Source organism: Rhamphochromis sp. 'chilingali' (assembly GCF_963969265.1).
Source record: "Rhamphochromis sp. 'chilingali' genome assembly, chromosome: 18".
NCBI classification, from domain to species: Eukaryota; Metazoa; Chordata; class Actinopteri; order Cichliformes; family Cichlidae; genus Rhamphochromis; species Rhamphochromis sp. 'chilingali'.
The window spans coordinates 9,131,184-9,143,961 of NC_137945.1; the positions used below are offsets into that span (position 1 = coordinate 9,131,184).

The 12,778-nt window shown below is 40.5% G+C and overlaps 1 protein-coding gene across 2 annotated transcripts in view; it reads left to right on the forward strand.

Annotated features, from left to right (window-relative positions):
• Positions 1 to 12,778, forward strand: part of LOC308385770 (collagen alpha-1(XV) chain-like) — a 59,969-nt gene that overhangs the window by 45,506 nt on the left and 1,685 nt on the right. For both annotated transcript variants that reach the window (XM_080864894.1, XM_080864895.1), the window contains exons 16-43: positions 613 to 666; positions 1,042 to 1,077; positions 4,597 to 4,731; positions 5,073 to 5,132; positions 5,230 to 5,265; positions 5,466 to 5,510; positions 5,831 to 5,893; positions 6,280 to 6,315; positions 6,416 to 6,499; positions 6,587 to 6,652; positions 6,837 to 6,899; positions 7,011 to 7,100; positions 7,198 to 7,233; positions 7,334 to 7,387; positions 7,721 to 7,777; positions 7,940 to 7,999; positions 8,091 to 8,132; positions 8,799 to 8,826; positions 8,977 to 9,045; positions 9,197 to 9,222; positions 10,337 to 10,426; positions 10,506 to 10,659; positions 10,790 to 10,872; positions 10,984 to 11,112; positions 12,045 to 12,092; positions 12,193 to 12,255; positions 12,360 to 12,557; positions 12,661 to 12,776. In XM_080864894.1, coding sequence (XP_080721020.1) covers positions 613 to 666; positions 1,042 to 1,077; positions 4,597 to 4,731; positions 5,073 to 5,132; positions 5,230 to 5,265; positions 5,466 to 5,510; positions 5,831 to 5,893; positions 6,280 to 6,315; positions 6,416 to 6,499; positions 6,587 to 6,652; positions 6,837 to 6,899; positions 7,011 to 7,100; positions 7,198 to 7,233; positions 7,334 to 7,387; positions 7,721 to 7,777; positions 7,940 to 7,999; positions 8,091 to 8,132; positions 8,799 to 8,826; positions 8,977 to 9,045; positions 9,197 to 9,222; positions 10,337 to 10,426; positions 10,506 to 10,659; positions 10,790 to 10,872; positions 10,984 to 11,112; positions 12,045 to 12,092; positions 12,193 to 12,255; positions 12,360 to 12,557; positions 12,661 to 12,776 — 2,021 coding nt within the window. The remainder of the gene's footprint in view (positions 1 to 612; positions 667 to 1,041; positions 1,078 to 4,596; positions 4,732 to 5,072; positions 5,133 to 5,229; positions 5,266 to 5,465; positions 5,511 to 5,830; positions 5,894 to 6,279; positions 6,316 to 6,415; positions 6,500 to 6,586; positions 6,653 to 6,836; positions 6,900 to 7,010; positions 7,101 to 7,197; positions 7,234 to 7,333; positions 7,388 to 7,720; positions 7,778 to 7,939; positions 8,000 to 8,090; positions 8,133 to 8,798; positions 8,827 to 8,976; positions 9,046 to 9,196; positions 9,223 to 10,336; positions 10,427 to 10,505; positions 10,660 to 10,789; positions 10,873 to 10,983; positions 11,113 to 12,044; positions 12,093 to 12,192; positions 12,256 to 12,359; positions 12,558 to 12,660; positions 12,777 to 12,778) is intronic.

Sequence of the window (12,778 nt, forward strand, 5' to 3'; positions counted from 1 at the left end):
GCAGTGGCCTGGGCTTAGTCCAGACTTCAACCTGATTGAAATTCTGTGGCCAGAACTGAGAGCCTAAACAAACGTCGTTAAATCATGTGATGTACTTTGTTTTTCACGAGACTACATAGAGGCTTGTGAAAATGTTTCATTTTCAAAAGCTTGTATTTGCACCCACACACCAGTAAATGGATCAGGCCTTTCTTTCCATTATCCTCGCAGCTTTTACGGCAGGAGCTAAAGTGATGAACAACAAGCGCTTGAATTTGGTTGCAGCTGTAGCATCTGTTGGTGGAAATGTGTCTTTTTGTTTTTTTTTTAATTATAGAAGCTCTTACTAACAGTGTGAATGATGTACTCACAGGCATGGAGTATTCACTGCAAGGCTGCTTTGGTTCATGAAAGTTTTATTCACTTCAGACCAAAGAGGCTCAAGAGCTTTAATATGTTCTCATTTCAAACGGCTCGCTTTTATGAGCTCACACCAAGCAGCCCGCTTTTGTCCAAAAAATCTGAATAAGAGCCACAATTACGCAAACTATGCCAACTCTGTAATACATGTACATGTTATTCTGGTAAATCCAAATTCTTGAGGGGAAAAAAATAATTTTGTTACACTTGCAGGGAGTCAGTGGAAAAGATGGCAATCCTGGGCCTGCTGGGGAGAGAGGAGACAAGGTAAGGCTAATGATCAACATATATTGTATTGTCACTATTTAAGACATGGATTTAAGAAGAAAATCCTCTCACTGGTTTTGGCTCTCATTTGTGTGTTTTCCAATCCTCAACCTTTAGTTTTAGCCCTCTCTGATTTCCCTAGAGAAGGCCTCTAAGTGCTCTGTTAGCAAAAACAATTAGACAAAAACTCTATAACCGCCTAACACAAAGAGCCTCTTAATGAGATGCCCCAATGGACCAATAAAGCCAAAGGGGCTTGAGTGTAAACAAGTCTGTATTGCAATAGCCGCTCTGTTTTTGTTTTCATGGAAACCCGAAAGAACAACCTTTCCCCATTAAACACGAGCTAACTCTATTTCATTATGTTTTTAACAGGGCGAGCCTGGTGTGAGTGGTCAACCAGGACCAAAGGTAAGATTGTTTTGTTTTTTTGTTTTTGTTATTGTTTTTTAATCCTGTCCTGCTGGAAGGTTTTGCAATCAGACTTGTGATCTGAATGCATGGTGGTGCCGAACACATTTAGCTTTTGCAAGAACAGCTATACAGAATCTCTATAGGCTCCTCTTGTTCATGTGAATCATTTATCTGCTTATTTATTCATTTATTTTTGTGTTATTTTAAATATTAATATTATATATGGATATGACGATGTCTAAGTCAAGACAGGCAAGAGAAAAAAAAGTGGTGATGGTTTGGATGGGGAGTAGAAATGGGATGATAGAAACAAATAGAAATGCACAATGTATCGCCAACTGCTGCATCTGTAAGAAACAAAGAACAAAACAAACATACAGCACGTGAACACAAGACATTTGATAATACACAGATACATGAATCCACAAATCTTCCTATAATGTGTGTGTATGAGTGAGAGAGACAGAGAGAGAGAGACGGTGAGTGTGTCTTTGTCACAAATGTATTTCATAATGAGGGTGGGAAGCTGCAACAATACCCACCAGAAGCCTGAAGGCACGCAGAGATGGAACCAGGACAACCCCCAAGACGGTCCAAGACCTGAGGCCACACATCTCTGTGACATTCACTTGTCCATCCCAGGAGGAGAAGGAGAGAGGCCCCAGATGGGGTGCCCACAGCCAAAGGGTGAGAATCCCAGAGAACCAGAGGTAATGGGCACTCGACCCTGCTAGAGGCTGGCCACCCTGGTACGAGCCGATAGCAGGGTCCCAGGGTTCCAGTGCCCGAGGCGCCCAGGACCACCTGGCAGCGCCACTCTTCCCCGACATGGTGGAAGTCCAGGCCAACCTGTGCCACCAAGGGAGCGGGCTGACGACCTTCACCCACTCACCCTGGGACCAACAAGCACAAGTAGGGACTGGCAGAAAACCACTGGCTCAGTGGGCACCCTCATTCCCCAAAATCCGCCATGATGTTAAAGAAGGTTGACCTGGGGTCAGCAATGTCAATGCCCCGGAACACTACTGAGTCTGGGTCAGCACCCACCACCCCCACCACAAAGAGTGTATTGGAGTGTGCAGATGAAGACTCCTCTGGAGATGTGTGACAAAGTGAAGGGGCAAGACTAACTGGTCTGGGTCCAAGACAAGATGCACCCATCTGTCTCCTGGACGCTCCACACCCTTTCTCATTACATGATGAAAAACTTTGTATTGTGTTCTGATAATTATCTGGATTTTACTAGGGATTGGTGAAAATGAGTAGTTTATTTGAACAGTAAGATAATATTTTGCCCTACATTATTACATCTCCTGCTTTCCATAGAACACGTGTCAAGAAAGACAACACGGAGAACAAAAGAGACACACCACCAAGGAGACAGATGACAGAAAAACTAGAATACAACTCAACTAAATCCTGACTAATAATAACAGCATAAGATGCTGTTTTAACATGTTTTCAATAAAACATAAGGAATCAAAAATACAAAATAAACCCATAACGCTGCGTCACAGACCAAGCCCCGGACAACATGGTGATATTCCTTTCAGGTCATTATTATCTAAATATGTTGCCCATTTCTTTTAGAAATAATTAATGAAGTTTTGTTCTTTTTTTTTTCCTTTTTTTTCTGCCACCTGTCTCGTTTGGTTCTTTAGACAATAATTCTGATGGATAAAGGCCAAGAAAGATGCCCAACGGATTTACTATACCAAGTGGACCAGCCCCGCCTTGCCGTACTGGTCCATTTGATTGACCTTTTTTTTTATTGTTTATTTTATTTTATTTTATTTTCAGTTGTTACATACATGACTGGGGGAAAGGAAAGGGAGAAAGAAAGAGCGGGAGGGAAAGAAGAACAGCGGGGAAGAGAGACGGAGATAAAGGGCACAAAAACAAACAAACAAACAAAAAAAAAGGTGGGGGGCAAAAAATACATATATATCAATCACCTGGATCACCTGTTGAGAGGGAAAAAAAAGACAGAAAGCAAGCAAAAAAGAGAGCAATATAATAAACAACATCATTGCGGTAATCTATGTGTAAATACTAAATATTGACTATTATTGCACAGCACGTAAGATCGACAGCGCACAGTGTGCTTTGAGGTAGCAGCAAAGGAAGGTGTCGTTTGTGTCCGTGAACACCTGTGTGTAAACCTGTGAGCATGAGCACACTTGTATTCAAAAGGTTCCTTCATGTAACGATCTGCTAGAGGGTGTGGGCCATAGCCCCATCCTGGTCCCTGGATCTCCTCCAGGGACCAGAGACCCCCAGAAAGCAAGAGTCCAAGGAAGACCAACGGAGGGGCAACTGTGCCACTCTACCGATAAGAGCTGAGGAGAGCCCCAGATGAGGGATCACCCAGCAGCCGCGGAGCAGAAGCCAGAGAGGGTTGCAGTGATGTGCCCCTAAGCAGCCAGCTGTGCCACAGTGGACCGAGCCCCAGGCCCAGAGGCCGAGGGCACTCCACCCCGTCCGAAGGGCCACGACCGAGCCACAGGCACCAGGCCCCGACAAGCCGCCACCGGGAGTGAGCCGGTGCATACCTGAGCGCCCAGCCCATGAAGTGTTGTTCTTTCAGTAATGATGTAATAAATCTCCAGCTCCTAATTGGTGGCGTGACTCTTTTCTGAATTTGATCGTTTGTGATATCGCTCATAATGGAGCTGCTAACTAGAAAGTAGTCTAAGCGAGATTGTGAGTGGTTTACTGGTAAAAGGAAGGTGTAATCCTTGAGAGTGATACGTACGCCAAGAATTGTAAAGACCAAATTCACTCTTGTATTATTTAAGAATGATGGACTTCAAATTCCTTTGACTCACTGCTGGATTGAGCCTGTCAATTTCTAGGTTGAAGTCTCCTCCTCCTAGGTTGAAGAAGCACGCTGTCAGAATGATCTGAGAAGGAAGAAGGGAAGGAAGGAAAAACTAGCAATACACAGATACTATAAATCTGCCTTCTGAATCTGCAATAGTGTTGCTAACTGAAGTTTTTGGGGGGTTTTTTTTGCTTATTTATATGGCTACGCTTCTTTGTTTTGAATTGTAACAGGCTGAGAACACGGGTGGGAACTGTGGAGAAGTGAGTTAGGGTTAGTTGAAAGACGATGTCTGCCCGTGTCATTTAATCTGTGCTGAAGTCGATTGAAATGTGTTTTTTAATCTTTTTTTAAATTACTTTTAAAACTGTCAAAGAGTAAATCGGTAGAGAGAGTCAGTAATAGGAATGTGTGCAATTTGTGTTTTTTCATTTCGTCTCACAATACTACAGCATAGCTCTGCTCACTTACCTCCCACAAAAGGTTAAGATCTGCTCATTTTGCTATTCATTATATTTGATACATTGACAAACCACCATTATCGATATTGGCAATCATAATTCTGCTCACTTTTTCTGCTTGCATTGAGGCAAATGGTTTCTTGTGCTATGTTAAAGCAACTCCTTACCTGCTAAAATATTTTTTTACTTTTAAAAGTAAAAAAAAAACAAAAAACATTTTGTCTCTTTCAGGGAGATCAGGGCCCACCAGGATTCCCAGGTCTACCAGGAGCAGATGGTCCAGAAGGGCATCCTGGTCCTAGGGGTCTGCCTGGTCCTCCTGGCCCCCCAGGGCCTCCAGGAAGAAACTTCATCCCAGACTTTGAGGTATAGTGTGTTTCACTACTAAATGTATGGGGATAATATATCTAATGTTTTGTCATTTTTATCATTAGAAAATCATAAAGAATAATATGCAACTTTAGCTGATATGAGTATTGATTTGTTTGTAGAACTAGAGCATGATGACAAAGAACGTATAATAACTATGCATTGTTTAACCCAATCTCCCTGTAAACACAGAAACAGTGCAAATGAATTGTCCGTGAATGCTGCAGCGTGTGTGTTATAACAAAAGTTTTGATCATTAACTGTGCATAAATTTGATGTGAGCCCTCGTTTCCAACAAACATGTTGGCTCATTGCTAGATGCCTTTGCACTTTTTTAGGACATGGAAGGATCGGGGCTAGAGGCCGCTTCAGCAGCGACATTACCCAGAGGTCCACAGGTACAAATGTGGCACGATTTTAGTGTATTATCATTTTTGCATTTCACGAACGGCTGCTGTTATTACCCGAGGTTTGATTTTGGTTTGATTTTCACAGGGACCTCCAGGACTCCCAGGACTTCCAGGACCCAAGGTAAAATATTTGTGTGTGGGTCTATGTAAATGGCTCTCCCTGAAAAATGTTCTCAGGTTAAGTTGGATGGGTGAACATTTAAAATCTAAGGCCTTGGATGGCATTCAGTGATGCATACAATAAATTGCTGTTTTTGCTAAATGCAATTTGTTTTTTTAAATCTAGATTTCTTTATTTTGTCTCCTTCATCCTTTTCATAGGGTCAAGATGGTTTTGTTGGTGTTCCAGGAAAGCCAGGACAAAAGGTTAGTCTGCTGAAGATATTAAATCAGACAAGCTTCTTGAAAGTCTGCTTGCTTTAGGTCCATAAATGACCATTAAGTAAAAGGCCTTGTGGTGAGAGGAGATGTTGGCTTTAGGCTGCATGGTGCTCTAGAAAGTAAAGATTCTGTCATCTTACAGGTTCACAGCCAACTTTTGGATTTGGATTGGAACATTATAATCAATATCATTGATTTGGTTATTTATCAGTTTTTCAGAAAGAATTCCTCAGTTTTAAGAAGACAGAAATCAAGTCACCTTTTTACATCATAATGATGCTTATTTTTCTTCATTCCTTCTGCAGGGAGAGCAGGGTGTTCCCGGGGACCCAGGCATTCCTGGTACAGATGGACTGACTGGGGCAGAGGTCAGTGATCTAAATAATTCTGACACATTTTAATAAGCAGTGTGCCCTTTTTTTAAAGACTGATGCTTAAATAAATGATGTTCAGTCAAGCTGTAAATTATTTCAGTCTGCACTAGTTTGCATGCATCAGTGACAACAGATGTAACTCAAAAACAGCATAAAAAGCCGTAGCTTGGGTGGGGTTGGGTTGCAAAGTAGATTGCAGATGCAGCAGCAACTGGAGAGTAAGGTTAACCAACTTACAAAATGCAACAGTTATATATGTGTCTTTTGTTTATGTTTTTTAAATGATTTTACACATACTACATTTTTACTAGTCGGAGAGAACAGACACATATTTAAGTGGCACTAAGAACTACAGCTAATGTTTAATCCTGTGTCTGTAGGGACCAAAGGGGGACAAAGGTGACCAAGGACAAAAGGTGAAACCATCAACAAGTTGCTAGACAGATACTGCATACATGCACTGCTATGTGCTGAAAGGTAAAAATGTCAACTATTTTATTATTTTTTTTATTCCAGGGAGAGCCAGGACAGGATGGGCGTAGTTTGCCTGGGCCCCCAGGACCACCTGGACCACCAGGAACCATCATCAACCTTCAGGATGTAAGTAGTGATACTTTTGGTGACTCTACTATTTAAACATTAGTGATTCTCTGTCTTACTGTTAAAACTCCTTTTCTCTGTCTTCAGCTCTTATTGAACGACACAGATGGTGCCTTTAACTTCTCAGGGATTTTTGAAGCTCAGGGACCCGCTGTGAGTACCTGACCAAAATTCACTGAGTGTAGACCAAATGCATTCTTTCTAATAGCAACCAGAGGGCGACTCTTCTGGTTACAAAAAGTCTACTGGAATACCATCCCACTGCTGTTGCTCTTTGATTTATTTCATTATATAGATTATCAATTATTCAATTGTGAAATCTCATAATTATTTGCAGGGACCAAAGGGTCCAAAGGGTGACATGGGATTGCCAGGTTTGCAAGGACCGCCTGGACTTAAAGTAAGTGGGATGTACATACAACATGATTTGTTTTCTGTATGGACACTATAATGAAAACTATCAGGAAGTTGCTTTTTTTTTTTTTTTAAATGTACTTGTGTGTACACACAGGGTGAAAAGGGTGAGCCAGGATTTGTCATCTCAGCAGATGGATCCATGATGTCAGGCCTGCCTGGGCCAGTGGGACCCAAAGGATTCAAGGTTATATTGCACTTTTTAGACCTAACTCCCTGATAAAGTTTTCTGTGTATGTGTATGAAGAGTGCAGGATGGTACATAAATATAGCTTTGTTTGCAGGGAGAGAACGGTGTACCAGGGCCCCCTGGAATTCAAGTAAGTGATTGCAGAAAACTAAAGTAAATGCTAATGAATGCTGGTTTTATTTCCACTGATATAGATCATCAGGTGCATCACTTTTTCTAATTCCCAACAGGGGCCCATAGGACCAGCGGGACACAAGGGAGAATTTGGGCTCCCTGGAAGACCAGTAAGCACCATGGACTCTCCAAACACTGTCTAATTAAGAGTAGATTAACATATTTCTGTGCATTGATTCACAAATTAGAAGATTAAGATGAACTAAAACAGTGCATATTTGACACGATTAGCTTTCTCCAAACTAATTTTCTCAGTTCATGTATTGAAACTCCTGTTTGATTTGGTTTTATGTTAAATTTGATCACACACTGACTTGTTCAGCAAACTATCCAACTATCCATCTCCCAAATTTCCCTGCGGGAATTGTTGAAGTTAAAATCTATGTAACTTTCTTTTCTAAAAACTTAATTGCTTTTTGGATAACAACTCTCCGTCTCTGTAGGGTCGCCCAGGCCTCATGGGACCCAAAGGAGAGAAAGGGGACTCTCGAGGCCTGCCAGTGAGTCACGCTTTACGGTTTCTATGTATGAATATTGTGCACCTGGTTTTGATCATAATCTTCAAATGAAGCATAGGTTGCTTTGATTTCCTTGTGCCAGTTTGGCAAAGAGTTTCATTTCAGTTTTTTCAGTTTTGTCTTTTTTTCTTTTACTCTTCATAGGGACCTCCCGGCCCTCCCGGCCCACCGGGGCGCCCAGGAATATTCAACTGCCCCAAAGGAGTAAACACTTTTAATTTTTTACACAGTTCTTGTCAATTGTCACTTTAAATTATGTGTTTTATTTGCTCACTGTTTCCTTTTCTTCCTAAAGACAGTGTTCCCTATACCCCCCAGACCACACTGCAAAACACCCGTAGGTTTCTGACCGTACAGCTGCACTGTATACTAATAAAGCATAATAAATCGACAGCTTTAGTGCAGCCTGTGTTAAAGAGCTTTATGTAAAATCCCACTGGTAAAATTATATTTGTATTGTGGAATATTGATTTCGCACAGTCTGTCTGCTTATCTGCAGTGCATACTTGATTTTTCTCTGACACAGGCTGCATAAAAGTCAGCATGTAAATGAATTATCCATCGGACTTTAGAGTGTATGCTGAGCCGACTCTGAAGTGCATCTTGATCAAACCTCATGTGCACAAAAGTACAAAACTTTTTTTGTGGGCTACCATGCCATTTTTTTTTCTCTCTTAACACCGTCCTCTGCTTTTCCTTCTGTGTACCGATAACACGCATGTTTTTCATTGTAACACCTTTTATCACTCAAAACATTTTAACAGCTGCTCCAAAATATCCCTGCATGATGCATTTCAAGTCTGTAAAGATGAAGGCTAAGTGCAGGAAACAAAAGGAGGTAGTTATAAAGTCGCACCTGTAGAAAATCTGCATGTGTTTGCAGTTGCTGATCAAGTGTAGTGTTAACATGCAAAACGGGGGTATCAGTACTATAATGTATTGTAAACTGACAAGGAATTGTGTCACTGCCTGTTGTTAATCTGCATTTTTTCTGTTATTTCAGCTTAATTCAAATGGAACCATTGCAGCTGGTAGGTTTGGTCACCTTATCTGTTTCCTGTAAATTAAACATCAACTAATTATGGAAATAGTTTGCCAGAGACTGCCTTTACACTCAAAATACTTTTAATAAACATACCCAAAGTTGCAGCGTATTTACAGTACATTTTGTTGTCTCAAAGGTAACTGTCAGATAGGAATAAAAGGGGAGAAGGGAGAGAGGGGACTTCCAGGGATACCGGCTCCACCAAGTGAGTTAAAAATGTCTTCCTTAGTATTAAAATAAAAACACTAAATATATTAAGAATTATCAGAGAGAAAAATCAATCTTAATATAAAGGAGGCTTAAAAAGGGTAATTTATGTAGCTTAAAAGTGTTGTTTGTTTTTGTTTCTCCTCTAGTGTCATATAATCAAAGAGGAGGCTGGGTAAGTTTTATAAGGGAAAAACAAAGGTTGCTCTTTTCTCTTTTTTTGTTATGGAATGTGTGCTTGAATTTTAACCACAAATTGTATTTAAAAGGTGAATATAGCCATTTGTTTTGTGGATTTATGATCAGGTTGTAAGAATATGTCTAAAATATTCTGAAAGCTAAGTCGGGTGAAGACATAAAAGAAAATATTAGTGGTAAACCAGTTGGAGACAGTTTAGCTGGAAATATATAGGCAGATACTTTATAGCACCTTCATTCAAATATTCTAAGGAAATGTAGAGTTCATACCGGATGACAAAAAGAAAGAAAGAAAAAATCCCACAAATCATTATCATGGATTTTGAACATTTTTTAACTACTGAATGACAAAAATGGCTCAAAAGTATTTTTAACAATTAAAATTTGCCCCAGTTGTAGCTTTACTGCTTGTTACAAGTGGAAAAAAGTGGTTATCATTTATCAATGAATGATTTGAGACTTATGTCATGTAAAGAAAGAGAATTCAGTGCCAAATTATTAGTTAATTTTAGCAAACTTTATTAACAACGTTCAACCACATGTGCTGACTGTATGACAGCAAAGGCAGCTGCTAATAAGTACTTAGTAACATTCAATACTAGAATTTCACTCACTTGAATTGGACCACAAACTTGTTGGACAGGTTGTTAATACAATTCAGCAGACCTTTTAAATCATTTTAAATACTCATATAAAGAAATACTCCAAAACATACCAACAGGAGTTCTGGCATTTGAAGCCTAGCAGGGAGCTGGTGGCTACAGCCATGTTTGTCAACTTCTGCCTGTCAGTGAAGTCAACCACACTCCAGATAGAATTAAACTTTAATAGAAATTTAACAAGTTGTGAAAACGGTTTCAGCCCATGTAGAGTTGTTGGGGAAAGTTGGCTGCGTAAACTGCAACCATGTTTTGTACCAGACTTGATTTCTGCTCTAAAGTTGGTGTTTTTACATGGGAGTCTTTATAGATTGACTTACTTTTCGAAGTCTTTAAGTAGACATTTAAAGGACTGTAGTTTTTGGCACTTAATCGTTTTTCAGTCAGCAGTTGATTACTGTGTGATGGTTTTGCCTGTGTATGCACTAATAGGTGATGAATGGTGACCAGGGAATCAAAGGGGAAAAGGGAGAGGCGGGGTTCCCGGGGATTTCAGGTATCCCTGGAAGATCAGGACCCGTGGTAAGTTTTATGCATCATGGTATATTTTTGAAAGAATAAACCTTAAAGTGTTAGTAATTCTGTCCTTTATATATTTTAGGGGCCCAAAGGAGAATCAGTGGTCGGTCCCCCTGGCCCCCCTGGGCCGCCAGGGCCTCCTGGTATACCAGGCTATGGCAAGCCTGGTCTTGTTGGACCTCCTGGGCCACCAGGACCTCCAGGGCCCTCTGGGTCATCCTTGAGATATGGTTCAGGTAAAACTCATTTAACTGCAAATATAATAAATATAATCGTCTGAAGGATGTATAGTTACTGTAACTAATGAAATAAAAGAATCACTTGCTATATTCTACATGGAAGATACTGAGATCTTTGTTATTGCAGGTCTGACCATTGCTGGCCCCCCAGGCCCTCCTGGACCTCCTGGACCACCTGGACCTGCTAGTCCTTCAAGTAACACAGCGTCTGTAAGTCAGTTTATCTGTGGCTGAGCTATATATTAATATGACACCAGACCCGTGATTCTCCTAACTGATTTTTTTCTGCGCATTTTGTACTTTTCCACATTTGCTTCTCAGCTGAAAACATTTTCGACTCGTGAGAGTATGATGCAGCAAACAGTGAAAGATGCAGAGGGCACTCTGGCATTTGTTACAACGACAGGAAGTCTCTTCCTTAAAGTTTCCCAGGGATGGAAAGAGATCCAGGTACTAATTTACAATGGTGCTTTATCAGTTTGGTAAAATCGGTTTACAGAAATACTTTCATGTTCATATTAGTACACTGGTCACAGAACAAACTGCTCTCCATCATGATCATGAATAACACATCTCACCTGCTCAACGTCACCCTAATGAGGCAGCAGAGCTCATTCTCACTCATACTGATTTAACCCTTCTCCCATAACGCTTCAGGAAATCCTTTCTACCTTTCTATGTGAAACTGTACAGTAACTCTTCTTTCTGTGACAGGTGAACACACCTGTCAGACATAAACTTCCACACACATATTTCTGTATTATACCCGCTCTTGCAGCAGTTTCTTGGATTTCTAGTGTACATATTATTAATTCAATTCACACTACTCTCTTGCACAATATCAGTCTTACTTTTTGCTCTTCTTTAACTTAACCTCTTTTTATTTTTTATTTTCTTTGGGGGTTTTTTTTTTATCACTGTTGTATATGTGAACTTTTTGGCTAAACTCACACTATAAGATTCTCCCTCTGCACCTGTGCCACTTCAACTACACTGTTTATTTTTTTTAGATTTCTTTGTCCTGCTGCTGTAAGACAATAATTACCTTTGTAGGATCAATAACATCTTTCTCGCTCTCTCTCTAAATAGCTAAGGTCAATGCACTGGAACATGTGATTTAACTGCAGAAAGTTCAGAATAAGACGCACTTGATCCTTTTAGTCTGATATTTGGACTTGTATAGATGCTGGAAACAGTTTTTTGAGGTCCAAGTTTTTTTTTCCATTAAACTAATAAATGATTAATGAGCTGCAAACAGGAAAAAAAACAGAAAATATTACTGAATCAAATCATCATTATTGATTTAAGAGCAACGTGAACTCAAATACATCAACTTTTGGTATATATTTTCCTAACTTTATACTTCTGTTTTGTTCACACAGCTTGGCAGCCTGATCTACCTCGCCAATAACATTATCCCACAAGATGAGGTACTTATTGCATAACCTGTCAATATAAAAAAAATGCCTTTGTGGAATTTGGTGTTAGAGTATTCATCTCTCTAACACTGATTTTCAATGATTCATTTAGCCTCGAGCCTCACATCATGTAAGAGGAGACACCATACAAAGAATACACTCTGTTAAAGGCAGGGTGAGTGCTTAATTATCATCGAAGCCCTTGTGAAGAGATTTGTTTTTAGTTGTCTCTTGAACAACCTTGGATTAACACTGATCTGTTCCGTCTTCTCCCTGAAGCTCAACCTGGTGGCGTTGAACCAGCCTCACTCAGGGGACATGATGGGGCTTGACATGGCTGACCGGATGTGCTTCGAGCAGGCCAAGGCGATGGGTTTGGCTCCCAACTACCGTGCCTTCATTTCATCCCACAGACAAGACCTGGTTCACGTTGTCTATCCAGGTTTCCGGCAGACTCTGCCAGTTACCAACCTCAGAGTGAGTGCTGCTTTTTACTGTCAAACAACCACTAGCATCAAAATTTCATCATGTCCGAAGCATATGTTTTTAAATGTATCGAACCCGCTATGTCTGACCACAGGGAGACATGATGTTTAGGAATTGGCGCTCAATTTTCACTGGCAATGGGGGGCCGATCAATACCAGGATACCCATCTACTCCTTTGATGGCCGGGATGTCTTAGCTGACCCCTTCTGGT